The sequence below is a fragment of the Nothoprocta perdicaria genome, unplaced genomic scaffold (genome assembly GCF_003342845.1).
Source record: "Nothoprocta perdicaria isolate Ctin4 unplaced genomic scaffold, notPer1 scaffold_128, whole genome shotgun sequence".
NCBI classification, from domain to species: domain Eukaryota; kingdom Metazoa; phylum Chordata; class Aves; order Tinamiformes; family Tinamidae; genus Nothoprocta; species Nothoprocta perdicaria.
This window is the reverse complement of record NW_020454405.1, coordinates 1,864,958-1,892,912: the sequence shown is the minus strand read 5'-3', so window position 1 is coordinate 1,892,912 and position 27,955 is coordinate 1,864,958. Positions and strand designations below refer to the sequence as shown.

Here is a 27,955-nt window from a genome sequence, read left to right as displayed (position 1 = left end):
CTGGATCATAGATTAACAGRTATCCACCTACAGTCTCTCCCTCCCTTTTGCTCTTTTATATACACATACACACACATACAAGATCAATATGAAATTACTAAAGTGGCACATAAAGGAAACAGATGAACCGAACACATAACCCTTCAGAAAAAAAATGCTCATGATAAAACTTCATTGATCTTGAGAGACGAATTGCGAATGAGCCCTCGATATTTAACACAGATCACAATCGTAATCATTTTCAAGCGGATAGTTACGAACAGGCAATCCATTTTAAACAACAACAAAAAAAGGACAGATATGAAATTAACAGGATTGATATGGAACTGATTGTTGCTGTCAGACAAATAAATTTGCCAAGCTTCATTAGATATTCCCCTCTCCCTCAGGAAATGCAGAAAATATCAAGCCCTTTCCTTAGGTGGTGTAAACCAATGGATTTTTCCTAAGACACTGACAACCTAACCCATTTGTCTTTTATTGTTTACTATTTATAATCCTGGGAGCAGGCACACAACAAAATGAATGTAAATTCCTGAGCGCTGCATTGAAATAGATATCCTTATTGAATACCAAGTCACCAATACATTACTTAGCTGTATCGTCTGATTCCTTGGGCTCTGCATGTCTCTCATACCCAAGCTCAGAGGGATTTTAGCTCATAGCAGGTACAAAGGGCCCTTCCCCCTGCAGCCCAAGTGGTGGACCATCAATGACCATCCTTTGAGCACAGCCCTGCATAGGAGGAGATCAAAGGGATGTCGTGGAGTGGGATGAGGACACTGCTAAGTCCTGCTTTTCCCCAGAGTGATCATCCCCTCATACTCTGCTCCTAGGGGTGCCAAACTGGTGACCAGCCCACTGTGGCACCGATCTAATGGTCGCTTTAAACATACCTGTGGTGAATGTTTCATGCATGGTTATTGGTCTCATCAACCTAGAAGATACTGCTTTAGCAATTGTGGCATGTGGTCTGGAAGACACAGGAAAACTCACTGTGGCTTTCTCAGAGCTTACTATTAGAGATTTTCTTAGAGACCACTTGGTAGGAAAACCTTCATGGCTCTTGGTATGTCTGCAGCCACCACAGGGGAGCCATGAGGATTGCTTAAATCATTTTGTCCTGTCAAGTTAAGTGCAATAATCCATCACACAGCCACAGGTCCCTGCCTTGTCTGCAAGCAGCTTTAAGAAACGAGGTACGTCAATATATTGATCTGGATGAAACTCCAGAATATCCACAATAAGAGTTCAGTGTGAACTCGAAAAAGAAAAAGAAAAAGAAAAAGAAAAAGAAAAAGAAAAAGAAAAAGAAAAAGAAAAAGAAAAAGAAAAAGAAAAAGAAAAAGTATTGAAATCCAAAATTGGACCCTTTAAGTACTTTCTTTTTTGATGACAAGAAACATGACTGGCTCCTGGCCTCACCTCTCCAGTATCAGGGTTTGGCTGAGGTCTCCCCTACCACAACGTGCACACTTTGGCTAACTACCAAGTCACGCTGAGCTTCTCCCCATGTGCCAGAAAGCAACGCAGGGCACCAGGGCTGGAGCCTCGTGCAGGACATGGGTCCATGTCTCCACTTCCCACTGGTATCTCAGGCTCTTCATCCGCTGCCATCCTAGTAATGAGGCACATGTTACTGTATGTCAGGATGCAGAAGATGAGCAAGGATTGCTGCTTGCATGGAGCGTGGGGACAACTTCCCAGGGCAGTGGCAGAAGTTGCCCTCGAGTCCTTCGTGGAGGGAAGGACATAACTGATATTGCACGGAGCTGCTGTCACTGCAGCCACGCTCGGGGCAAGCTGGGCAGCTACCTGCAGAGCTGTTCCTTTGCCATCACTCTGCTCTCACCGTGTCAACTCGGAGAGTACATCCCCAGGGCAGGAACCACTTGCCAAAATTTACCCAGATTGTTGGCTGTGGCACAGGAACACCACAGTGACACATTCCCACGGAAATCCGAGGAGAGTTAAACACTGAATTCCATCTTTTTCCTGCTTGTTGTGTATATTACTACATATTTAGAACAAGCAATGAACACACACAGACATTTATTAGTTGACAGACCAGTGCATATGAAACTAGAGCAGTAAAAGCGAGCACTACAAACAACCAATCCCAGAAAAATAAATACACTACTTCTAGCAACAGATACCTTAACATTTGATCTTCTCACAACTCTTAACTGTCAAGAAAACAAAAGAAAGCAAAACAACTGCTGATAATTGCCTATAAAAACTAGGAAATTGCGGGCAGTTTGCTAGTACTGTGTAACTTTTGGCTGCTAATGTACAGGAGTAGGATCTTCCTGTCACATCCTGAATCTAGCTAGCATTCCTCTACRTTTGTGCTGAATCTCTGCTCATTAACTTTACACCGAATTTTTGGAATGCTCAATGGATTACACACCCCACTTCTGGTGAATTAGCTTTCCCAACGCAGGAAGAGGATAGAGAAAGTTAAGTTTAAAAGCATGTGTAAAATCTACAGAAAGCCCACAGGACTAAGATAATGTCAGAGCAATAAGAAACAAAACATGCCTCAATGCTGTGAACACACCATTAAATGTTAGGGGAAAAAAACCCCAAACCTATAAGACGAAACACCATCTAATATTAAGGCATATAAATACATAAATAATACATATATATAAGTGTGTGTGTGTGTGTGTGTGTGTGTATCAGTCTTGATTCCCTGTCCAGTTAGCTAAGTACTGATGTAAATTTCTAATTTTTGCATTAAGAACAAGAGATACTTGGGGGGGAAAAAAAATCAATTTTTGGCACCTTCACTGATTTCATTAATGGCTAAAGATTATTGAGATTAGCAAAACAGAGCTGATGCTACAGACAGGGAAAACTTCCACCATGAGCAAGGCAAGGGGGGCAGGATCACCGCTCCTTTCAGCAGCACTGTGCCATCAGATTGGCTTAGCTACGGCGTGCAACATCACCCCAAAGTTTGCAACCATTACTCATGACTAATATTCTTTCAGTATTTAATTTAAAAGAAAAAAAACCACAGCAAAATAAATACTCAATGTTAATGATCTAAAAGCRTTGCCAAGCATTATAGGTCAGTGATATTTGGTAGGGAGTTTTCTTAAAAACCCAGCTACTGGAGTTAAATGATCAGCAACAGCCCTTGCTTCCCCTTACACTTCAAGCAATAATTTCTGGAGAGACACAGAGGGAAGAGGGACCATATCTTGTCTACACTTGTAGCTCCCATGATGAAGATCAAAGATGTTCCCCAGAAAGGGCTCTATCCCTCTTAATCAGAGGGCTCAATGTCCTAGGATAGGGCCATGAAAAATGGAATTTTTTGGAAGAAAGACTATTTGCAGGCATGTATAGGTAATCTTGCCAGAAAAGGGCCTGCTTTCCAGCTGCAGTTATTAATTGCCCCATCTGGGGGTCTCTACAAGAATAAAGTGGATACTGAGAAAGAGAATTAGAACTTACATGGAAATTTCAGTTCATGCCATTTTCCAGGCTGATGACTGCTCATTACTTTGCAGTTACTTCAACTTCTTAAATTATATTTAATAGAAAATCAGAATTGATTTCTTAATCAGAAAAAAAAAAACAAATTTCCTTTTCCCCTATATAAGCATCCCCATTGTCTTATCTATCTCCTAATCCTGAATTAAAATAAGTATAAGCAAGAAACAAGGAATGAAAGCCACAAGCTTAACCAAGAAGCAGTTGTTATATCACACATCATCATGGAAAACTATTTAGAAATTGCAGTTAGCTAGTCACTTGTAAAATTAAATTAGTCATATGACATTTAACCAGGATGTGATGTTTATTCTTGTGGTAAGAAAAGATGTAATGAGCTTTATTTCCAATATTTATCATGAGTGTCATCATAGCTTAAATTCCAGGTCTATAACGAAATATTCCCCAAAACATCCAGGGCATATAGTTTCCATTTTAGGAATCTTGTCTGTTAAAAAATAATACATTAGATTCAAATCTGATTCAATTAACCATGATGCAATAAAAATACATTTTAAGAAACCCCTTGTCATCTACAGCCATGTCATAAAACAGCTGCAAAAAGACAAGATGAACTGGTCTTACAAATACCAATACAGGGACCTGCTGTAACAAAAGGTCATTTGGGTTTGCAAAGTTTTTGACCTGTTGGAAGGTTATAGGTTTTAGGTTAATGTGACTTCTGCTGATGAATTGCTTCAAGATAAAAGTATGTTTCCTTTGTTTTTTAACTGTAACGAGATACATTACACGGATTTTATATTGACTATGTTCACTCCAGTAACTTGTAGCCTAACCACATGACTTGTTCCGAACTCCAAATCCCTACTTCATGATTTGCCAGTCTTTAGAGAGGTTTTGGAGCAAAATGTTAGTTTCCATCAAAGATTGAACTGCTTATACGAAAAGCTAAATATCTTGCTCTGTTCTGTCCTGCTGGTGACTATGATGACACACAGCACAGGTCCCTTCACACAATACAAACATGCACCAAGATCATGAAATCCACCCAGCTCACAAGATACCCTCAGCATCACACATGAAGTATCACAGCACTGCGGCAGTCTGCGGCTTGCCTGATGCGCATGTATCTTTTTCTTACTTCTTGTTTTTCACTTCTAAAACCATCGGCTACTTTTCCTACTCCTTTGTCTTCTGATCGAGCCTCTCTTATTTCTCCGTTTTCAACGACTTCTTACCCTTTTGTTTTAGCCTAATATCCTTCTTCTCCATTACACCTTTGGTAACACCCACACTCCAGGACAGTTTGTCAGAGGTAGAGCTTGCTTCAGACAACAGCAGTCTGAAGAGYTACTTCCCAGCAGAACTGCCCAATCATACCTGGTTGTAACTCACCTTCTACCTCCAGCTGGACACAATGCATGGCAAAGCAATTAAAAWATAACATGCATATAGATGTAAGAATTACGCCTGAAAATTAAAAGCACCAACAGTAGTTGTGCTCGGTACGACAGCTTGAGGGAGGTATGCACAAGGCAGGACATCACGTAGCATCTTGCCCATCACAATCTCCTGATGCTTTGCTTGCAAAGCTTACRTGAATAAGCCAGGCTGGAGAGAAGAGAAACACTGCTCCAGCCCATCTCTTCAGGCCTGGGGGCAGGAAAATCCCTTCTTCACAGATACCTCGGAGACCACACAAGCCCCTATCTGGTGCCACTCTCACAGGATGAGACCAGCAAGGGTGCTGGTCCTCTGAACTATGGCTTCCACATGTCATAGAACCCTGGACGCAGGATTAAAGGTCACTGCAAGAAGAAGCAAAAACAGGGTATTTGCCTCACCGCCTTCAAGACACAAGTACCCTTACTTCTGGCAACGAGCACAGTAAGCCAGGAGCCGCTGCAACCTTTAGTCCTCCTAAGCCCAGTGCAGGTGGAAACATTCCCCAAGCCTCACACAACTGTTCAGCAYCAGGTACAAGAGGCTCCAGTGCCAACCCGCCAACTGGGATATTTCACCTGGCACTTGGGCTGTTTCACATGATGCCAGTGTAACCACGCACACACAGAGCCCACCTCCACTTTCCAGGCAGAAGAGCCACAGCTGAACTGTCCTTATGCTAAGGACAGTTATGTCCAGCTAAGGTCCGATGAAGATGGGTCACAGCAGGTACAGTCTTCATGTGAACGCTGGTGAAAAAATAGCCACTAACCAGACTGTAAGCAAAGCGCAAACATGAGCTCAGCTGTGGAAGGCACTGCTTGATTTTCAGTAGGTGACATTGATCTGTTATTCCAACATTAGAGTTTATACGTAATCTTAAAAGGACTGAGTCACAGAGTCCATTACAAAAAAKAATCTCTATTTGGCTAGAAAAAAACAGTGTTTCATTTGAAAAAGATCTTTGGACCAACACAGTCAAGCAAGAAAGCTCATGTTTGTTTGGTCTGTTTTGAAGTGCCTCCCCTTTCAGTGAAATAATACTTCTTGAATTTCCATTGGGAGAACAGRAAAAACAAAAATTAGACATTAAGACACTCAGAGCAAGATCTAATTTCAAGTCTGCAGCCTGTAGTGGTCCACAGCTCTGATACATATTTGAGGCACTTCGTGTTACCACACAGACCTGACCTCTTCTCCCCCAGCACCACAAGAACAGGAGTTTTGTTAAAACTGTCATGTTTCTCAAAGCTATTTTACAGAGCTAWTACTTCTTCAGAGGAATCCATTTAACATATTCTTTCCAAGGACACTGCTTGGGTCTTAGAAGCACATCTGAACGTTGTAAAAATGACAATAACTACCCCTAATTCAGATATATTCAGATGGCTGCAACCTAAGACTCCTTCATTAATCTATGAAAACAAAGTTTCTCTGACGGATTTTGCTATTTACATTTAGTTACCAAGATTTATGGTTAATGTTTATTTCCAGAGAAAAGGGAGAGTTTATTTAAGGCATTTCACTCATCTTTTAGAGCTATATTGAAAGAAATACTGCTTCGCTGTGTAAGCATGAGAATTTTTATCCTACCTCCTGKCATTCGCTTGCATTTGGCTACTATATGGTCCTTACTATAAAGGATACCCCTCTCCAGTTTGAAAGCCCAAAGGCTGTATGCTATTGGCTTTCTAAACTGCATTTTTTAGAGAGACCAGTAACTGCATTTATTTCCATAATAACAGCAAACTATGAAAAATTGCTACCCTATGTATTGAAAATAAACCTTCTAACGTCAGAATTGARCAAGCAATATTTATCAGATAATTTGTAAGTCTTAAAGAATTGAACTACAAGTGCTTTTAAGGGAATTTAACACATTGAAATTACAGAATTTGGCTTCATGCTTGATATACCTATGCCTATGTATATACTTTTAACACAAGAGACAAGAACACTTCCCTATCTCTCTGCTTCTTGTCAAATCCTTGGAAGGCAGTCAGAGAAACCACGTGGTGGTGAAGACCCACAAACCACATCCCCAAATATCTGACATACAACACRGCCTGTGAAATAGTTTTGCAGGTGTTTGAGTCCATCCACCCACTGTTGCAGYTTGGTCATGGTATAACACTTGGGAAATGCAAAATTTGGCTTTGAGAAGTCTGAATTTCTTCACATTGCATACTCTTATGATATCCCACGAGATTCAGTGGGAGAAGAAAAGCTGTTCCTCATTATGATTTAAAAAGAAAAAAAAAGAGKCAATGCAACAGATTCCATTATTATTGTAATGAGGATCACTCAAGGGAAAGAATGTGAACTCCTTTCGTAACTTCAGATCTTTTGAGAAGCTACATGAAACTTAAGTTACCATTTGAAAGAAAAAAAAAGGTACTAGAAAAGCTACAGTATCAGCAGCACATGGAGTCATAACAAGAATGTTCTGCATTCCCTCCCTGCTCCGTCCCCCAGTCAGTGGTCTATTATCATCAGCTATTTGACTTATTTTCATGACATATGATTTGTGATTAATGGGATTTTCAGAAATACACTGCTTTGCAGTTTTATGAATGTTTTTCACTCCTTTTTTTAAGCTYGTCTCTCAATATACTTTTCCCCTTTGCTCACTTTATTCATGTTTTCCCTCAAAAGTATTAATATTTTAATTAGAATTTAAGAATTTTAATAGATTAGAAACTGAAGAATATCCTATTCTTCAGGAGTTGAATTTGTGAAAGCTGTCTGAAAATCTATGAGGCTAAAAAAAAAGTGCTTGGTTGCCACGTCAATGCTTGAATTTCAGTGCTAAAAGTTAAAACATATGACGAAAACAACAATATTCTGAAGAATGAGAGTTTGAGAAACAAATGAAGCACACACCTCACTTAGCATACTCGTTTTCGTTCCTCACTTGCACATCAGTCACTTCCTTTTACAGAACCACTGCTGTTTATCATTGTTTGCCACATCTATTCCTGAACAGGTCCGACCATCATTTTTATTCTAACACATATAAATATGACATACCTTTGTCCTCAACAGCCCCAAAATTATTATTTTTCTTTTTATACCTGAAGAGGTCTGAACCAACACTCCTAAAGGAGCCAAATGATTTTTGTCCAATTCTGAAATTCGCAAATCAAGTAAATTTGGCAGAAGACTGTACACTGGATTTGTAACTATGTGATTATGTTAGAGAAGAGAAAGTACACATCTTACCTAGTTAATATATCTAAAGATGAACAAATCAAAAATTAAAAAAAAAAAGTCTGCATAGTCTGCACAGACTGAACAGCTGCAGAAGCCTACCAACAATCAGGCAAAAATATTGGAAAAATGCTAAAATATTTAAATCATTAGCCAGGTTTTCTCCTTATTCTGAAAATGAAGAATCTACCTGAAAGATCATCATAATGAGGATAAACACAGAGATTAAACTTCAGCAAATCTAGAGAACACAAACTCTATCTTTTCTGCAATACGGCTAACACTAAACTACACATACTTAAAGAATTTAAAACAATATATATTGATTCAAACTGTGTTTATTTAATTACACCGTAATGCAAATAAGTTAGGTCCATATAAACTCCATTTTGCTGTATGTACAATCTATGCCTTTAGCAAGCTACTTGAGCCAGCTGGTGTAATGTTCAGCATCCACCTCATCCTCTGGAATGTACACACATCTTCAGCCATCTCCTCTGCCCACCAGCTGCTTCTAAGAGTGGACGGCTATGGCTTTCATCCCCAAAGGAGACTGGAAGCAGAGGAAAAAGGAAATGAGAGTCAGATTTGTAAGACCTGTTTACTTTTAAATGGATATTTCTAAAATACAAGTCAGGAAAACAGCCAACTCTAACATGTTAATTTACAGAAAAAAATTATATCCCCTCAAATACTGTAATAAAGCTATTTATAAAATTAAATTTAAGCTCATTGAGAGTTTGAGCATGTGCCCAGAAAAAAAACAAATCAGTATCTGTAAGCACTGGACTAGACCCAAACATGTGCTTCCAGGTATTTGCAGATTCGATTTTTACAATAGCTAGATCGAGGTTGTCACAGAAGCACRTAATAGACCTTTTCACCTTGGGCATAAATACATAATTTATATTGTGCAGACATGCTCACTAAAGCAAGAAAACGACTGCTCAGACTGCTACGCTAAACATGTAAACAGTATCAGTCAAAAAAAAAAAAAAACGAACAGATTAGCTCTTAGGACAAAAAGGAAATAAAACTGAAAATTTAACATGATCTTGAAACATTATTCTCTTATTTTCTACTTTAAAAAAAACTCTCTTAAATCACTTAGTCCTGGAAATGAAATYTCTGTAATTTCTTAACAGAGACTGGTTGAAACAGTTGGTAACAATTCAAACCATCAACCATTTATCTCAGCAATACCTGCTTCTACACAGTGATCACAGGGTTATTTTAAGAACAAGAAATGTTGGAAGCTTGACTCATGGAAATTCTCCAATCAAACTCCAATACCACAAGAATTCAGGTATTTTTACTATCAGAACATTGCAGCACTAACAAAAAAAAAATCCTACAAGAAGTATGTGCAAAAGCACTTTTCTGAACTTATGACAGTGACTAATAATGAAGAGTCTATCTTGACGTTTATTAAATGCCTTGATAATGCATTACTCAAGCTGTATTGCTTTATTTCATGTAGTTGTTATGCAGCATTACTGAAATATTTGCAAAGGGGGAAGAGGACTTGTTTGTTTGTTTGTTCAATTCATGATAGAAAGCTAGGTAGTTATTCCTAGGTGCCGAGGGAAATTTGTATAGAACAGCTGTACAACAGATCAGAAGAGCAGCTTCCACTCAGAGGACACAGATTATTAGAATCCGCACAATATTAAGAGGAAAATACTAAAGTCCTCCAAAAACTTGTTTTGGTGTCTGTATTTAGCTTGGATTTCCAAAGAAACAAGATCTGTCACCAGGTGTGCTATGGCACTAAACAATTAAAAGCCATGAATGAAGGCAACCTTTGCAACTGCTGCTGTCCAGTGTGAACACCCAAGGACAACACCTGAACCTGTGAATGTGGACACTGATWTTGCATGTGCTTTAATGATGAACACGTACCTCAGAATGGTTGGCTCAGGCATTCCCGGATCTGCACCTCTCCTAAATCCTGAAGTGAAACATATGTTACACATATATGGATAGACACAGACTCCTATGCAGTTAGAGCAAGGACTAGTTATTCTAGCCCACTAAATTGAATTAGAGAACTATTTGAAGATAGAATAATGATTCAAGTTGTATGCTAATATGAATAAAAAATATACATTCTTGTCAAAGCAGAAGGTAGACAAAATAAATACAAAAGCACTGACTTCAACAAACATATTAACCTTTATCTGACCCTATCTGACCTATCTACCTTTATCTGACCTAAAATTCAGGGACAACTATATGAAATTTACCCTAGAGATGAAGTTTACCCTACAGACCAACACAGATACACACACACAGGTAATGTCCTGGAATGACATCTGATGTACAACTTAAAGTAATATTTCAAGATAAGGTCATTTGATTTAGGATCAGAGAAATATGTTATTCAAACCATGAAAACAGCAGCAATTGAACAACACACCTAAAACCTYTCATTCTTACTAACACTTCTTGAAAAGCTACCTACCAGCAAAGTTTGCTAAGAATTAAGATGCTTGACAACTCATAGTGTCAAGTGGAAAGAAAAAGTTAACTTCAAAAAGTTCATTCCCAATTAGTGACTCAAATATTGTATTTGCTAAAGCAAATGTGTATGAAGCAAGTGATTCTAGGTGCAGTGTATCAAATGTCTCTGTCTGCTGGACTAGTGTGTAACTTATCTCTGCCTGCTGGACGGCAAATTGAAGTCCTGAAGCAGAATTATGCAAGACCTGCACTATTCAACACACACTCTTAAACTTGCCATACAGAAATGGATGGTAAATGTAAAATTTATTACTTCTCTAGTTCTTAGAAAATAAATAATCAGCAAGAGCTTGCCCGAAACACAGGCCGTGAAGGTTAATGGAAAAACTTCTATTAACTTCACGGGCACTGGGTTAGTTCTTGGAAGATAACCCTGTGTGATTTGAGACTATTAAAAAAAATCCTGACACATTATCTATAGTTGCCATAMCTTCCAGAAAAATTGCTTAAAAACTCATTAAGTTGTAGTAACATCATGTGCATGCGAAACAGATTTAGAGAGAGAACGCTTCTGGATGTTTTTTCTTAGTACTTTCTAACCATCAAGCCATGTTAAAAAAAAAAAAAAAAATCTGTACTGACCTAATATACATATGCAAATACAAAACATCACACATTTTTAGAGATGTGATATTAAAACAACTACAGCTTAAAGGGTGTCGCCATCACATAACAGAAATACACCAGGTTCTCCAGCGTCGGTACAACTGTAAGCACAGTGAGATATGCCTTGAAGCAGCTCATTTAAATTCCTCTATTCCCCTTCAGAACAATGGGCAGCTTTCTCGTATATCATCTTAGAAGTAAAACCAGTAGAGCAAGAGCAAGAGCAAAATTAGGTCAAAACACTGAAAACATTCCCACCCAAAAATGATCAATTCAAAATAATCAATAAGCTAAAAGCAAAAACATAATTAAGCTTTAAAGCTAACACTGACAATTAGTTCTATCCATAATGCTTTAAGTGACCTCCTTTACTTGCAGTTGCTCAATCTAGCAAAAATAGGTATAAGGTACATAATTGCTTCCAGCTTGTTTTCTATTAACCTAGCTTCCAAAGGCCTCTTAATGGGGTTTATACACTGCACCTCCCTAATTAATTAAAGCAATGTCATTTTTGACAGCTAACACAGCAGAGATACGTGGCCCTGGCCGGCTGCGGGCCCCTTTCCCTTGGGACTGGGGCAGAGAGCAGCAATACCGGGCACGTTACATGCGCGTTACACACGGCAGGTTGAGCTCTCTAACGCRTAGCCGGTGGCACGCTGCCCAGGTTCAGCAATAAAACCACCACCTCACTTGTTGGATCAAGCACAGCTTATCCTGGTGCCAGGCRTGCCACGTGGGCCCCTTTGGAAGGACGCAGAGCACAGTGTTGGCACAACGGCCAAGGCACTTGGGGAGAAGTTTAACCTGCGCCTAGGTGGAAATTCGATCTCGTGTAGAGGCTGGAGGAACCCACTCTGCAGCTGCAGAGCGGGGCTCTTTGGGGCAGACACCTTCCCTGGCCGCAGGGAAGGCCCAGGTCAGCACACCTGCTTCTCAGCCGCTGACCAGTCTAAGTTTGCAGCTGCGTTTACTTCTCGCTCCGATGTGTGCTCTCCCCACACCTGAGAGCAGGGAGGATCTCCAAGCCCTGCTGCCACCAAGGGCCCCCAGCAAAGGCTCACTCATGCTCCCAGTGCAGGATCAGGCCAAAGGAAGCCGAAGGGTGGATTCTGACCTAATATCTAAATTTACATATTTTAAAACGTGTAAATAAACCCTCAAGCAGGGCCAGTCCCTCCCAGCCCAGGCCTGCAGGCCGCAGGCAGCCCCCGCCCCCGCGCGCATGCGCGTTAACGGCCGCACGGCCCCGAGCGGCGCGGGGCACCCTCCCCCACCGCCAACGGTCGCGGGGGGGAGGGGGGCGCCCAACGGACGCGTGGGGGGAGGCAACGGTCGCCCGCCCCGGCCTCAGCCGCCCAACGGCCGCCAGGTGGCTTCCCCTCGCCGCGCGCTCGGGCCRCTGCCGCCTCTCACCTAAGTAGAGCACGACGGGGATGAAGCCCCAGCGGATGGCGAACTGGCCGCCCTTGAAGAGCTGCTGCAGCCGCTGCTTGGCCTCCTTGCTGAGCTTCGGCATTCCGGCGGCGAGCGAGGAAGGGAGGAGGGGCTCGYGCTGGCGTCGTTCCCCTGCGCCCGCTGCCCGCCCCCGGCGGCCGAGAGGAGGAGACAGCCCCTTCCTCCCCCGGCACYGGGGCGGCGCTTCGCGGAGGCGGGCGAGGAGATGGCGGCCGGGAGGCGCCGTCGGCCGGTTGCGGAGGCTGCGGCCGCTCGTCCCCGTGCCCAGAGCCCAGGGAGGCCCGAGGCAGCCGCCGGAGCGCGGCGCTGCCCCGCGGATGCTGGCGGTACGGAACGCGGGGGCCTGCTCGTGTTCGCTTTGTAGCGCTTCTGTTGTTGTGCTTTTACTTGTCCTCTGTACGGCTCAGGTGTGCTCAAGGTTTGCTCACTCCTCTGAAAGCTAGGAAATGTCTTTTGGTAAGTGGAAAGCAGAGAGAGGACATCTGTAACTTGTTGGTGCAAGGAGACGGTTTGCTAACAAAAAAAAAAAAAAAAAAAAAAGGAAAGTTTCAAAGTGCCATGGGGAACTTTTTGCTGCCTTTGCTCCCCAGGTGTGTGCCAAGCTCAGTCAGGTATGGGTGCAACCTGTCGAATGCCCCTCAGAACATGGGGGAGTGGTCATTGTAGTTTAGACCAAATACCTAAAAACACTACTATGCTTACTGTCTTTCCAAAGTCAGAGCTCTGTTAGGTATTGAGGCAGTTTATTTTCTAGCTTCTAAATGAGTGTGCCTGGGCTCTGCAAGATCTTGCACTACTTTAGTTGCTAATCTGTTATTTGACACCACTAYTTGTGGGACACCTTATCAGATGATGTGTGTGTCATTGACTCAGTTATTTCATGTATATAGTGTGTTTCCATTATGTCTCTTGTAATCCCTTGCCCTTTGCCAGGTTCTTCAAGTTCAGTTTGGAGGGGATTTAATAGTATATAGAAACTCTGAACAAAGTTTCTTATGCCTTCTATAAAAACTGAATTACTTGTAGGTCTCCAAGGGCTTCAATAAACAGAGTTGAGATCTCATCAGAGCTGGTTAATTCAGATACAGTGAAGGGACTTCCTCATTTGGAGAGCCCCGGAGGTGTTCTAGGAGGATCCTTTTATGTTAAGGTGAGAACAACTTACATCATACTTGTAGCTATTTATGAAATACAAAAGAACAGCTAGACTGGTGTCCAGATTCCTTCTGGCTTCTTAGCTAAATATTATACATTATTTTTTGTCCTCATCCTTGCATTAAATATATGTGTATGTATGTCTTAGCACTGTTACAGTTCTTTAGTTCTTTTTCATTGATGCCTACATCTTTTTCATTGATGCCTACAAATGCCTTTGCATTGATACCTTTCAAGCCTTATGTTAACTAACAATACTCTAATACATTAACTTCCTAATAATTAAATACAATGATTAAACATCGATTTGTACATCACTACCAGGAAAATGAATCCTAATGACAATGCAGAAATCACCCACTTTTGTTCACAGCCACAYGAGGAGACACTATTAAAGTTTGGTATATCATGTATCAGTTTGCTTAAGCCAATTACTTACACTTCTATGGCCCTTTTGAATATTGTGATTTGTAATATTGACATATGCTTAGAGCCAGAAAAAAAACTTGGGCATAACAAAACTTTTTYGTCTCTTACTAATGAATTTCAGTTCTGCCATTCAGATAAGATCTACATTTGAGCTTATAGTCTGCTCCTTGCTTTGCAGGTGCAGGCGGGTAGCAAGCTGCAAGCCATGTGAATGGTTCTGGTGACTTGCAGCTTGTTTTTGTCACACATTTTGTTCCAAAATACAAATGTGTCCAAAATACAAATTTTAGTGATGGGATGGCACAAACATGCTGTCCTGTTACAAAATGCAGTTTTGATCAGAACTCAGGTCACTAGTGAAAGCCCTCATCCTCACTCTCTGAATTCACCCCCTACATGTACACATGCGCGCACACACACACACACACACACACACAGAGGACCCCTCTGACCATCTAATATCCCTGCCCAGGTGCTGGGTTCTGTTGCTTGCTCTGTGGATCTCCTTGTTGACTGGTCCAGCTTGATGCTTGTGAGCCGAACAGATGCCCAGGACGCACACCCACTTGTCTCACAGGCACCACACGCTCTCAGATCCCCTGAATAGTGACATATTCCTAGAAGACATAGGCCCTCTTCCTACCTAATAGCCTCCTACCTGCTGAAGTTTACTAGTGGTTCACACACATATGTAGCTGTGTGCATCAGGCTGGAGGGGAGAATAAGCACTGTGGACTTTCGCCATTCCTTAGCCTTAGGACTTGTGTTCCCTGCTGCTGGCACCAAGCTCTTCACTTCACTTGCCCCGGTATCTGCAGTAGCTGCCATGTAAACTATATGGGAATTCCTTTGATATTTGATTGACTACTTGCCACTTTTTGATTTCAAGATTTCCCCCTCCAATTTGTTGTCAAGAAATTGCATCAAATTCATCTACTGTGACACAAAGTTTGAGTCTGGCTCTTTTTAATAGGAGCTATAGTTTAAGATGCTATAGTTTAAAGATGCTATAGTAGATACTTTACACTTGAGGATTAACTGTAAATCACTATAAACAATACAAGAACAAGAAAGCAAGGGGTATTTAACAGACATTACAGACTGAATCTGCAAAAATTTGCACATAATGTAATTTCAAAAGATTCAGGGACTACAGAACAGTGATGCATATACAAGCTTTCTGTCCAGATTAGTATTTTTTCTGTGATAACTGTATGCTGTTCTTTGGATGTATGTGGGCCATGGTCCAGTTCTGGATATTTCTGGGGGATATTATATTGCCAAAATGCCAATTCAGAAAATTAATAAATAATCATAGTGAGGAGCAGAAAAAAAAAGCTGCAACCTGAGTACTTTTGTATACTTAATGCAATAAGAAAACTATAGGTTTATTTAACAAGCCAATGAAAATGAGTTCTTGTGAGTGTGGAATTGAGTATAAAGACAATGTAGACAATGTATGATTTCATTATTTTCATTACAGCTTGTGAGGCCAATGAAAGAGAAAGCGATCTGATGAGGTAAGACAACGTTCAGCAAAACCTCATCAGCTGTTTTCGGGCACCTTTGAGAAGAGCTGCTATTGTGCTTGAAAATTCAATATTATCTGCAGCACAATTTTAATCTCTTTTTAAACTTTCCCTTTCCATCTTTGCTGAATAATGCAAATTAAAGATACTCTTACACTATAAGTAATTACTCTAAAAATGTAGCACGTTTTCGATGCACACAAGTGTAACTGGGATATTTGGCCAAGGATGAAAACAATAATCTGATTGCTTGCATATTTACACTGATATGCACAAGTCTGATGGATTAAAGGATTTTCTGAGGCCAGAACTAATATCCATATTTACTCAATGTTTGTTTTGAAGTTGAACTTTGTTTTTAGCATCTGAGCTAAATCTGATGGTTTCAATAGATTCATAAAAACTTTCAGGATATTTAAATTCTTTTTTTTTAATTGTCAGCAAATCTAGAAGATAATTTCTGAATTTCTGATATTGGAGAATACATTATTGTAAGAGCAAACATCTATAAAGATTTTGCACATTTTAATGGATACATGTTTTAGACTTTTTTTCCTGTGATAGAAATAAAATTGTTAGGGTAGTGAATACATGCTGATTTAGAAAGCAGTCTGCCATCAGTATTTTTTATACCACTTTGAACTTTGTAGATTGTCTTAAGTTTATGCAACCTTAGAAAGTGCTCAGAATAAAACTCTTTGCAATCAATTTATAGCACTGAATGTGAAAAAAAAGATATTTCTCTGTTCTACTTTGAAAAATGTTATTGGAGCATTTGAAAACTAATGAAGATTTCTAAGAAAGGAAGGTGAATGAAAAAACACATTCACCTTCCTTTCTTCAGTGAACTGTTGTTGTAACACTCTTTCCTTAGTATCTGTAAAAATAATTATGATGCTAAAAAGAACTTTTTCTGACAGTGAAATATTTGAAATCGTAACTGATTGCTTCAGTTAATAACAGTAAGGACTGAGAAGTTGAGTGCTTTTCAGAAAACTACCCTCTATAAAATGTTATATTTATGGCTATTGATAGCCATTTTAGCAGCTAATAAATGCAGAGGATATTTGAGAACTTTCTGAAAGTTTCTTATGCTCTGCTTTATGAAGCCTCTTAGCAGTCTTGGCATGAACTATGAATCTGATCCTGATTTTCAGGCATTTGAAAGCCCCCTGTCCTGCCTCCCCGCCAATGATATATCTCAAACACTGTATCCTTTGCTTTGGCTTTTTTTTTTCTAGTGTATGTTAAGTATACTTCAGAAGAAACCACATTTTTCTGCTTTGTGATAGGTTTAGGTAGCAGTTGCAAGAGATCAGATGCTGTTATGTGTAATGAAGTGAGAAGATGACAAGGCAGATAAACCAGAGGCTTTTCAGCTTGAGCACATCCTGCACTGCATGTTGCAGATTTTCTCTAGACACAGATGTTATCTTGGAGTTGAAGTTACGCTCGACAACTACACGTGAGTAAGTATAACTGAGTAAGTATAGCTTTTTACAGTTACCTTTCTACTTCAAACATAGAAAAGAAAAAGAGTCCTAATGAGTTAAGATGAATTAATTGTATATGGAATTAAGACAGTAACAAAGTTTTATCTTCTTTCCTTTCATATGTTACCTGGAAGGACTGCTTGTTTCTGATGACAGAATAGTAAACTAGATTAATACTGATTGCTTTTAGTACTTTATTACTTGACTGGTACATGTAACATCATGTATTGGAATTGCCAGTTGTATCATAACAAAATATTGTTATTTGTGTAGCTTCCTTCTATTAAATGTCTTTAAAACCATATGTGGAATGATTACTTCCCATGGTGTGTGTGGGAATATGAATGATTAAGCTGAGGGGCTTTTGAAAACATGAACTACAAGATTCTGTCAGAGAGGCTAGATAAAACTAAACAAAAAAATTTTATATTGCAGAAAAAAGAAGTAGCTTCTGTTAATTTAGTTTCTATTCTTCACTGCAAAAGCACAGCATTGATACAACCGTTATTAGCAGTGTTTTGTTGAAGCCAGTGGAGGGCAGGCTTGAACTGGAAGCTGTTTTGGTTGCTCTCAGTTGCATGAATTTAAAGAAGTACCAGATAATCCATCAAGCTCAGTGCTGATGGCAGTCTCACCAGTCTTCTACTATTCTGATTATACTTGTGCAGTTATAAAAGCTTCTTTATAATTGCTGCTTTGAGAAAATGAGTGTTTTGCTATGTCACAGTACGAACAGCAAATGTTTAAATAAAGATGCTAATATGGAAGTGAATGAGTCAGTGTGTTAACAACTGCATGTTATTCAAAGGAGAGAATCCACGGTGCTTAATAATTTATCATGTGTAACTTAAAACAGTTTTTAAAACCTCATGAGTATCACTGAGCCTGTTTTATAGATGAAGAAACTGAGCAGAGAGTTAGACTGATAAGTTATCTATCTCAGTGACCTGCAGAAGCAAGAAAAAAAATCAGATTTCTGAGATCTAGGCCAATATTCAAGCATATGTTTTGCATAAATAACCTATGACAGGCCTGATTGTCACATATTATGGAAATGATGGCTAGCAGCCCAAATTGCTCATCTGAGAAGCTTACACTAGTGAAATAGGTAAGGCCATAGAGCTCAGGAAACTGCTGGCTAAGCCCATTCTGAAATGAGGATATTCAGCTCAGGAAGTTGGGTGACCATTAAATCAGATGACCAAGGATCTTCCTTAAAGTAGTGTTTTATTATTAAAGCAAATATCCTGCCTTCTGTGTGTGTATTTGTCATTCTTTAAGTAACACTCTGCTGAAGGAATGCAAAGCCTGTCTTTGTAGACCTTTAAAACCATTCCAATCACAATAGGAACTATGCAGTTAACGAATCAATTTGCATGCAGGCGAAGGATTAAGATCCCCCAATAGACTGTTCTGTCATCTCCTCATCTTTAATTACTAGGATTTCAAATTGCAAGAGGAACATTAGGCTTCTTGCAAATGGGAAGACACCAAGGCTACCTTATTTACTGTGCTTATTGTCAGTAGCACTCATGGGATTCATGTGACTCATCAATAAATACCCTCCTTCACTGACACTAACCTGAATAACTAAATATAGCTACTGTAATTCTGTTTTATAAATATATCTATTCTGTTTTCTCTCTATACTGTTTGCGAGTTCTGTACATCCTAACAGCTTTTACAATTATAAAAATACACTTTAATTTTTATGTGTAAATTCTAAATTGTTCTTTCTGTTTCTGTGAAATACTAGAGACATATTGTTGTGCATGAATGGCACGACATCCATGCTGATGTTTCTTATACACCTAGCTGGTGTATCTTCTATTGCCCTTGCACCCACCTCTCCCTTTTATTTAATCACAGGCAAGATTTTACTACGTGGGTCTGACACTGGGGCACTCATATCCAAAGAAGGCAGTACCTTTGGCTGGGTTTTGTCTGCCTTACTCCCCTTCTGACCAACCAGGCTTGCTGGGGCTGCTGCTGCAGGATCACTCTTGCTGCAGCCCTGTCTACCTCATGCTCAGTACAAGTCAACTAAGGAAACATTTGCCAAAAGAAAAATAGAGAAAGAAAAGGAAGATTTTTCTCTAATGTGAAAGGTAATTCCTAGGACTGCCTATCAGATTCCATGCTCCAAAAGCATAGACACTAGTAACTCAAACATTTTTTTTTTCTGTTTATGTCAAGACCAACAGATGTGCACTGTGAAAATGTCACGACACACATGACATGTCAGCAAAAGACTCTGCTTCCAGACACCAAGAGGATGGCAAAAAGGTTGCAGCACGCGCCGTGGGCCTTGCCTTTCCAGTCAACCAGGAAAAATCATAAATTCACACACTGAAAATGAGGGAAAGCAGCCAAGGGGTGTGAGTAAACCAATTCAGTGAGTGTGAGGAAAATCAGCGTGCTTAGGTAAAAATTTTGCAGTTACCTGCCCATGAGATCTGGCAGTGAACATTGTCACACCAGTTTCTGTACATGTTATGGTCGTGTCCCGTGATTATACCTTTGAACAGCCATGCATATAGAAGTCTAAATCGTAATAGCCCCATAGAGGAGCTGAGATTTTCATGACCTGATCCATTCTTCTAACTTATATTAGTTCCTAGCTGTGGCATAATAATAAAACTGTGTGGAAGTCTATATGTAAGTTTATAGGTGATCGTTTTCTCGTCTCCCCAAATTTTTCTCATTGCCTGTTTTGCCCTACAAACAGGACTTTATATAGCATCTCATTCAGTGGGATTAAGGCTTCTCTGAGGAACCCAATGTACCATCATAGTAAAATAGTCATAAAATCATCATGTAGTAGTTACTGCCAAAGAACAGTTATTTCATGAAAAAAGAAAAAAAAAATGTACAAGAAAAGCAAAGAATTGGAGGGAAATCTGAATATGCCGTTTCCTTCATGAGCTTTTACCAGAGTTTGTCCCATCCTCTAAATAGTATGGCTGTGGCAGCAAACTACACTGCATTTTGAATTCCCCAGTTAAAAGCTAGCAGAGAAACAAGTATCTTTCTGCTTTGCTCTCATTGCAAGAATGTTAAAACAACTTGCATATCGTATAACTTCTTCTCTTGAGCTGGTTACCTGGAAGCCAGTGGGGCTCGCAACCTTGCAGTGTCTTAAGGGCCGTGAAAGCCRCCCTCCGAGACGACTGAACATGAGATGCTACCTGGGAGCCAGCTTTGTTTGATCTTGGACACTAATCGCAGACAGAGCTTACGAGTGTCCTCCTAGACAGTTAGGTATTTTTTCGAATTTAGCCTGGGCTTTGGCGGAGAGCAGAACGGCTGCTGGCAGCTCAGCAGCCGCTCAGCCTCCGCTGTCCCCAGGGACGGTGGGACCCGCTCRCTCGCTCAGCAGTGTTCATGGGCAGCGCCGCGCTCCAAGCCCTGCCACGAGCTGCCCCGCCATCGCACTGCGGAGCAGACTGCCCACAGCAACCGAGCGGGAACGGGCAGCTGCTGAGGAATCGATGCTACCTGGGAACTGACGCCAGGCAGTATTGACCAAAACCCTGAGAAATGTGAACGCTTTTAAATATGAATTAAGCTTGAGGCTAAACACTCAAATGTTCTGCTATTGACATCAAATTCAGATTCTCTACCCAAGTAAATGACTTAAACCAAGAACAACCTCAAAATTGTCTTTTCTCCTCTAGATCTGCAGAGATCAAAAGGAACAGTGGATCTCCTCTAGATCTGCAGAGATTAAAAGGAACAGTAGAATTTCACTCCCTATCTGTTGCTTTTCAGTCAATGTTAGGGGACTTGCTAAGCTTATGCCTTGATACCTTATGCCTTGATAATTTGGTGCATATTTTATCTCAAAGGGTAAACTAGGATACAAAAATGCTAAAAGAGCATGCCTTGCCAAGAACCATATGTGCCAGAAGCTGTACATTATAGATGGGGTTGAGGATGGAGGGAGAGGTACCGCCTGGCCCGARCGCCCACAGAGGCAGCTGGGGACCTGCTCCTCATCTCCTGCAGCCACCACAAGGGTTTTAACGCTTTGCCAGACAAAGCGGGTTATTGCAGCCCAGCACAGAGAAGAATCTGCTTCCTAGATCATCATCGAAGATGAAGAGTCTTAATTCAGGCGTTGCTAATTTACAGAGGCTGGTAATTACATTGTTAAAGTTTAATGGAGTGGTGAAAGCAGCCAAGCGCTCGCAGCCATGCACATGTGCTCACCCTCAGCTGTGTGGGAGCTCCTCAATATCTGCAGTGGGTAGCGAGGCAAAAATAAGGAGATGGAGTGAGAGGCATTGCATAGGCAGCTACCAAAATGTATACATCTAATCCAGCTGTGCAACAGCATCGAAAAGAGGGTTGTTTAAAAACAAGCAAGCACGTCTCACACAGCTTGTCAGCTTCCTGAAAGCTCCAGAAAACATCCAGCTGCTCCAGATACCAGCTTGCAAGTGAAGCTCAGAACTGGCAAAAGCAATAGAAGCACATGCCAGGCAAAGGATTGAAGGGCCTTGAGGTTTTACTCTAGCAGCAAAGGAAGGGGTACTTTATCATCTGCTGATACATACGGGATGAATACATTTTGTAAAAGCTACCTGCAAGAGCTGAATCTGGGAGAAGCTAATTGAAAGACAGGTGCCACTTAACAGTTCTGTTTTGAAACTCATGGGAAACTGTGATGCAAAAAAAACCCCATCATGGGCAGATCTCTGTTCAGAGGGGCAAGAGCTCAGTTACATTCTGACATCTCAGGGAGGTGGCAAGACTGGCCAGGAGATGGAACAGGAGATGCTACAGATGAGCGGCACAACAAGTTATGTTTTTCAAGAGAATTATAGGTAAAATACATCTGGGTGCTGCTAAGAGCGTTTGCAACTGCTAACGTCACTGAAAACAATTTCAGGAACTATTTTCCATCAAAAAAAAAAAAAAAATGTCAAAATCAACCCATTCAATAGGAAAAGCTCTGATTTCCAAAACATTTTTTAAGGAAGAAAGTTTTAGGGTTAAAGCACTGCATGTTGCAGTTATGCTTCAAAATTATGCAGATTTAATTGCAGTGTTGGTATTGCAGTAATTTGTGTTTCAAAAACTTTATATAGAGCACACACAGAGACGATTGAGAAGATAAATACTTGTGCTGCTGGCATTTTTTCTTGCAAAAGTCTCAGTAAGGAATAAAATGATTCAAACTGCTGGCATTTCCATGGGAGAGAAGTTCACGTTTTACAGCAGCCCTATAGAGAAGGTGAGTGGAGTGTCCTCAGATTGCAACCTCATGATGGGTCCTGACAAGCAAAATACAACCCATGAGAAAAAGCAGAGCCGGCTGGCAGGAAGGCTCTGTTCCATGGCTGTGCATGTGAGAAGAAACTGCAGCTACTGAGTCCATGTCTTAACATCAAAACTACAGGAAATCTTTGGTTGGTGGGAACCTCATCCCTCTGGACTAAGGTTCCAACCACAGTCAGGAGTTGGAGTTTCTTGCCTTATGGCAACAGTTTAGCTAATGGGCAAAACCAGAATTCCTGTCATCCCAAAGCCCTGCACTTTAGAGCAACATGTTTTTATTGAGCGGTCTGAAGCAACCCCGGAAGACGCAGTCGATCCGTGCAGGAAACCGCCTCCCTTCCACGATTAGGCTGGTTAGCAGCGTGGAGCCTGCCTCGCTGCCAGGCGGTACTGCCATTCAGCTGGATAGTTAATGTTGGATGCTGGTTTATTCTCATTTCTGGGTGAAAAGTGCCTACACAGGGGAAATTTAGAGGAAAATCTGATAATGTATTCTAGTGTATATTCTTTATTGTCCTTTTAAAATATTCTAGTAGCTGCTCCATTATCTCTAGTTCACAGCATCCGCAAATTGCTGCCTCAGGCGGTGTCACTGCAGAAATTGGCCTCTCAGGTTTAGAGCCTTGTCCTCATTCTCACACACACTTGTCATAGCTCTATCTCCACAGACCAGTCCTCTGGCCTGAAAATACATCAGGAGCAGGAGAGGAATTACTTCTGTGGAACACTAGAAGGGCACATTTGAAACATTTAGTTGCTAAGCAGCATTTTAAATCAGACACAAACACATTACCAAATGGAGAGCAAGCTTGTGAGAAAAGCAGCCCTTCAAACAAATCATTTTGCCTGTTTTTCAGCAGGCAACAAAAATTGCAAAGATAACAGATTAAAAGCAGCCAATTTCCAGATAACTGGAGAAATCAGTTCTCTTTGGGATGGCTCTGTTTAGTTAAAACAAGTACACAGAAAATTTGCACTTGGCGACAGTTCTTTTCCCAGTTATTCTGCTCCTGCTCCTCATGGACCTTCCTGCCACTTCATGTATTTTCTTTTACAGTAAGAAGCAATAGTTGTTTTTTTTCTAAAAAAACCAAACAAACAGATTTTACACACCAATATGATGCACTATATGTTAGATTCTGATAGAACATCAAGCCTAACTGCAATTCCTACACTTTGGATAGGGACTGCTTTTATGTTACACCAAAAAACAGTCCTGTAATGTATTTAGCACTGAGCTATAGAGTTTTCAGATATAGCTAATGCAGTGATCAATAACTTGACACATTATTATTATGCAAGAGCAAATGACATATGGCCAGATATTTACATGGTATAATTAATGACTAATTTAAAACTGAAAGAAGATGGGACTATTGCATTAGATGAGCTAGATTTCTTTTAGACTGGCAGGCGGTTGAGTACTCAATATACTTTTGATAGATTTGTTCTCCACAAACATAATTACTGTAATATAGATCACCCATGACAGCAAAACTTTCATTATCAATACAGTAGTATATAAAAAGTAGGGACTTACTAGTTTTATTAATTAGCCAACCAGCACTTTTTATCATGCATTAGTCAACAGCCACTTAAAGCACTTAGCAGAAGGACCAAAATTTTCATGAGCTCCCATATCATTTTATTTAGTTCATTCTATCACTGTCTACAATACAGAAAAAAAGAACTTTTTACCAAGAAATAAAAACTGGGATGAGTGTAATTCATTCAGTTTATGCGTACACCTGCCATCGGGTACAGCACTGTGTAAAAAGTGACATCCAGTGTGGCATGTTGGCTGCCGAAAGAGAGACAGTATTTTTGTCACATGCTGTTTCTGAAGGCATTAGTCCATAGGAAACAGACTGTGTGAGCACCATGACCCTCCTCTTCAACTCTTTTTTTCTGTTTTCCAGATGAAAGCCTGCTATTGTAGATACTTAGTATTGTATTTGACTTGACATTTTGATTTGCACGTAGTGTAGAGTACAAGAGGTGATGCCGACAAGTCTAGGAAAGCTTATGCTAGATAAAAACTTGCCCCCCGTGTGAGCCGAATTTCAGAGAACTTTAACAAATGTGGTCACATTGGATCACTGTGAAGCATCTTCTGACCAAGAGTCCCACACAGTGAGCTGAGCTGGAGTGACAAGGGCTCCAGACCTTTGGGCTGGAATCCTTCCGTGCTTCGCATTGTGCATCCATGTAATGAAAGGCACCAAAATGAAACTTTACTGCATGCGCTTGCTCACTGCACAGCACAGCAAAAAACAAGATGGATGCTCCTATTAGGCTTGGTTGAAGCCTCAAGGAAATTTAATCTGTTGTTATAATTGAAAGATTGAAGGAGATTAGTCACTGACCTTGTGCTTCACCGCTTTGTTGTTCTTAGTGTAGGAGTCCGCTCCCTCCAAACCACATACCATGGCATCTGAATTAACCTACGGAGGTTACTCTGGTGTCTGTGGCAGAAAGTGATAGATGTAGTCTATAGACTACCCAGGACTGCCTGATCTTTCACTATCAATACAGAGAAGCCCTTGTGACTCTAACTTCAGGCTYGTTTCCTTACCATTTATTTTGCTTCAGCCTTTGAAGGTACATTGCTATGTCCTTATTCTGRTAGACCAAGGGATGGCGATGTCAACCTTCTGCAGAGCCGGGGAAAAACATTTTCTTATGGCTGGTCATCTTGAACCTCCTTTCCTGTCCTTTCCCCTTTGCTTTTTTTCTCTGCCTTTCAGCATCTCTCTCACTCTCTAGCTAAGGAATCTCAACGTGTATTTTAATTTACTCTTCAAAAGTGGAAATCAGCTCTGTCCTCTGGTAATTCAGTCTGTCCCAAGTCCAAAGACTTTTTGATCCCACTAGATTTCACATTGGGCCTTTATAAGGTAAGATCTGCCTTTGCTCTCTCTCTCAGCTCTCTGAGAGCTCATGGCTATTACCTTCTCTGGTCAACACTGTTGTTTCCTCCAGGTCAAGAGGCAGCTCAACAGCCAGCCTGTTGACTAGCCCTGTAAGAAAGCAAGCTTTTTTCAGCCTCAAAATGTAAAGTAATTGCTGTATTTGTTAGTGAGATGTGTAGTAGCACTCAGGATCCTCCTCTCCAAGGAGACAGAGACACAAGATTTGGATGCAGGGAGGGAAGGGGCAGAGCAATATAAGACAGGACCTGCCTGATAGGAAATTGCCCAGGCAGCAGCGATGGGAGAAAAGTTTTCTTCCAAATGCTGTAGTAAGTTCCTGGCTTTATAGTCTCATTTTGCTCGGGGTCTTTATTCATTCGGGGCTGCCCACAGAGACAAACAGACACTGAGGAAGTGTACTAGACATTTTGAACTGCTTTTAAAGCTTCTGTTCCGTTCTCTCCGTTCACCTTGTTTCCCACTGCTGAGTACAAAATGTGCTTTCCACAACGTGTTCCCTTCTTCAAACACAAAACAAAACTATCCCTCAGCACTTGTACTTTACAATGCCCACTCTTATTAGAGTAGGAAGGAACAATTACAGGGGCTATGAATTTGTTATGGATTGTCAAGGCTTATTAAAGCTGTTCAATGTCTCAAAATAGAATAATGATTCTATACCCAGGGCACTGTTTTTCTGCCTTAAATTAAATTATGTCATCAAATGCTTTATAAGTGAATCCACCTAGCAACTAATTTTCATAGCAGTAAGAAGTTACTCACAGAAGGCTTCAAAACTCTTTGTGCTCATAAGCATTAGAGGGTTTTTTTTTTTTTTTCTGATATTGCTCTTGACACCTAAAAACACTCTTGTCATTCACTGAGAACAGAGCTGATAGATCATGCTGTGGTAGATCCAGGGCACGTCAAGGATCAAGAAAAGATGGATCATGTGTATGAGGTCTTAGATCACCTTGTCCAGGATCTTTTTCCTCAAGTCATTTGTCCATATGCACATTTTATTTTGGGTTACATCAAAGCAGTGGATTAGTCCATTTAGAAGTAGGTTTGCAGAGTTTCTGGAGAGCAGCAGCTGAAACTCTGTGTGGGCCCAATACGTTGACCAGGCTGAGACTCCTGACACTGACCCTCCAGCCAGCCTGTTTAAAAATGTACCCAGCCTCGTGCTTCCATGACCTCCATAGATGCCTGTCCATGTGAAGGCAGGAGAATATCTGTAAAATCTCAAGCTGGAGACTGCTGTGTCGTCTGTCCTCACTGCTACAGCCGCACATACCACACGCTGCCTTCCTGCAGCATTTCCCAGGGGCATTACAGCACGCGGGAACAGCGCCAGCAATTCTGTCCCAAGCAAACACCGAAGCAGCAATGGAAATCTCTCTCTTCACTGAGTTCTTGAAGCCTGAAAACATGTTCAAATTCCTGCTAGATTCAAGGACAATTCTTTTGCAGCTTGTTTCTTATGTTAGTCAGAAGAAAACATAAGTTTCCATAGCAGTTCTGGGCTCCCCAGTACAAGAGGGACGTGGAATGTCTAGAGATGGTCCAGTGGAGAGCAACGAAGATCAAGGGACTAGAGCATCTCTCATAAAAGGAAAGACTAAGTGAGCTAGGCCTGTTTAGCCTGGAGAAGGTTGAGAGAGGATCTTATAAACAAGTACAAATACCTGAGGGGAGAATGTAGAGAGGAAGGGGCCAAACACTTCTCAGTGGTGGCCAGTGACGGGATAAGGGGTAAAGGGTACAAGTTGAAACACAGGCAGTTCCATCTCCATGTGAGGAAGAACTTCTTCCCTGTGAGGGTGAAAGAGCCCTGGAACAGGCTGCCAGGGAGGCTGTGGAGTCTCCTTCTGTGGAGATCTTCCAGCCCCCGCTGGATGCYGCCCTGTGCCATGTGCTCCCATGCTCTAGGTGACCCCCTGCCGAGGAGGGGTTAGACTAGATCTCTAGAGGTCCCTTCCAGCCTCAACCAATCTGTGATTCTGTGTGATCCTGTGATAACTCAAAAAATCTAAAGACACAAATTTGACACAATGTGAAAGTCAGGCAAGAAGCCAAGTAGTTAAGAACCAAGCCTCAGATTTGTCAGGATTCAGCTGGAGCACCTGTAATGATGTTTTAATGATATTGCTGATACCCAACCTTTAAACCATTAAGCTGTGAAAGATACTGCATGCTTTAAAGTGAGATTCTCAAGTGAGAATGGTAGAAATAGGAAAGTGATAAAGGGATTGTGCTCCAGTTCCTACCTTCTTTGCAGGTTTAGACATTTAAGAATGCAGCTATTTCATGTTTACTCAGATAATCCACACAGATTGTGCTTAAATTGTAGCTCCTAGCATCTGTGTTGAATCATTCTTTGAAAGCGTCTGCCTGTCTGTATTCAATATTCAGGGAGCTGAAATGAGTAGCTTAGTGCTTAACCACA

The 27,955-nt window shown here is 40.9% G+C and overlaps 1 protein-coding gene and 1 non-coding gene across 2 annotated transcripts; one reads left to right on the top strand and one right to left on the bottom strand.

The window, feature by feature from the left end:
• Positions 1-8,437: 8,437 nt before the first annotated feature.
• TOMM7 (translocase of outer mitochondrial membrane 7) lies at positions 8,438-12,787 on the bottom strand. The gene is made up of 3 exons (XM_026033388.1): positions 12,664-12,787; positions 10,021-10,069; positions 8,438-8,671 (listed from the first exon to the last, which is right to left on the bottom strand). Exons 1-3 carry the CDS (start codon positions 12,764-12,766, stop codon positions 8,656-8,658), a joined length of 168 nt encoding a protein of 55 aa, XP_025889173.1. The 5' UTR covers positions 12,767-12,787; the 3' UTR covers positions 8,438-8,655.
• Positions 12,788-16,037: 3,250 nt separating this feature from the next.
• On the top strand, positions 16,038-16,125 carry LOC112942451. The gene has a single exon (XR_003248387.1). It is a non-coding gene; the product is annotated as a small nucleolar RNA SNORD93 (small nucleolar RNA).
• Positions 16,126-27,955: the final 11,830 nt, after the last annotated feature.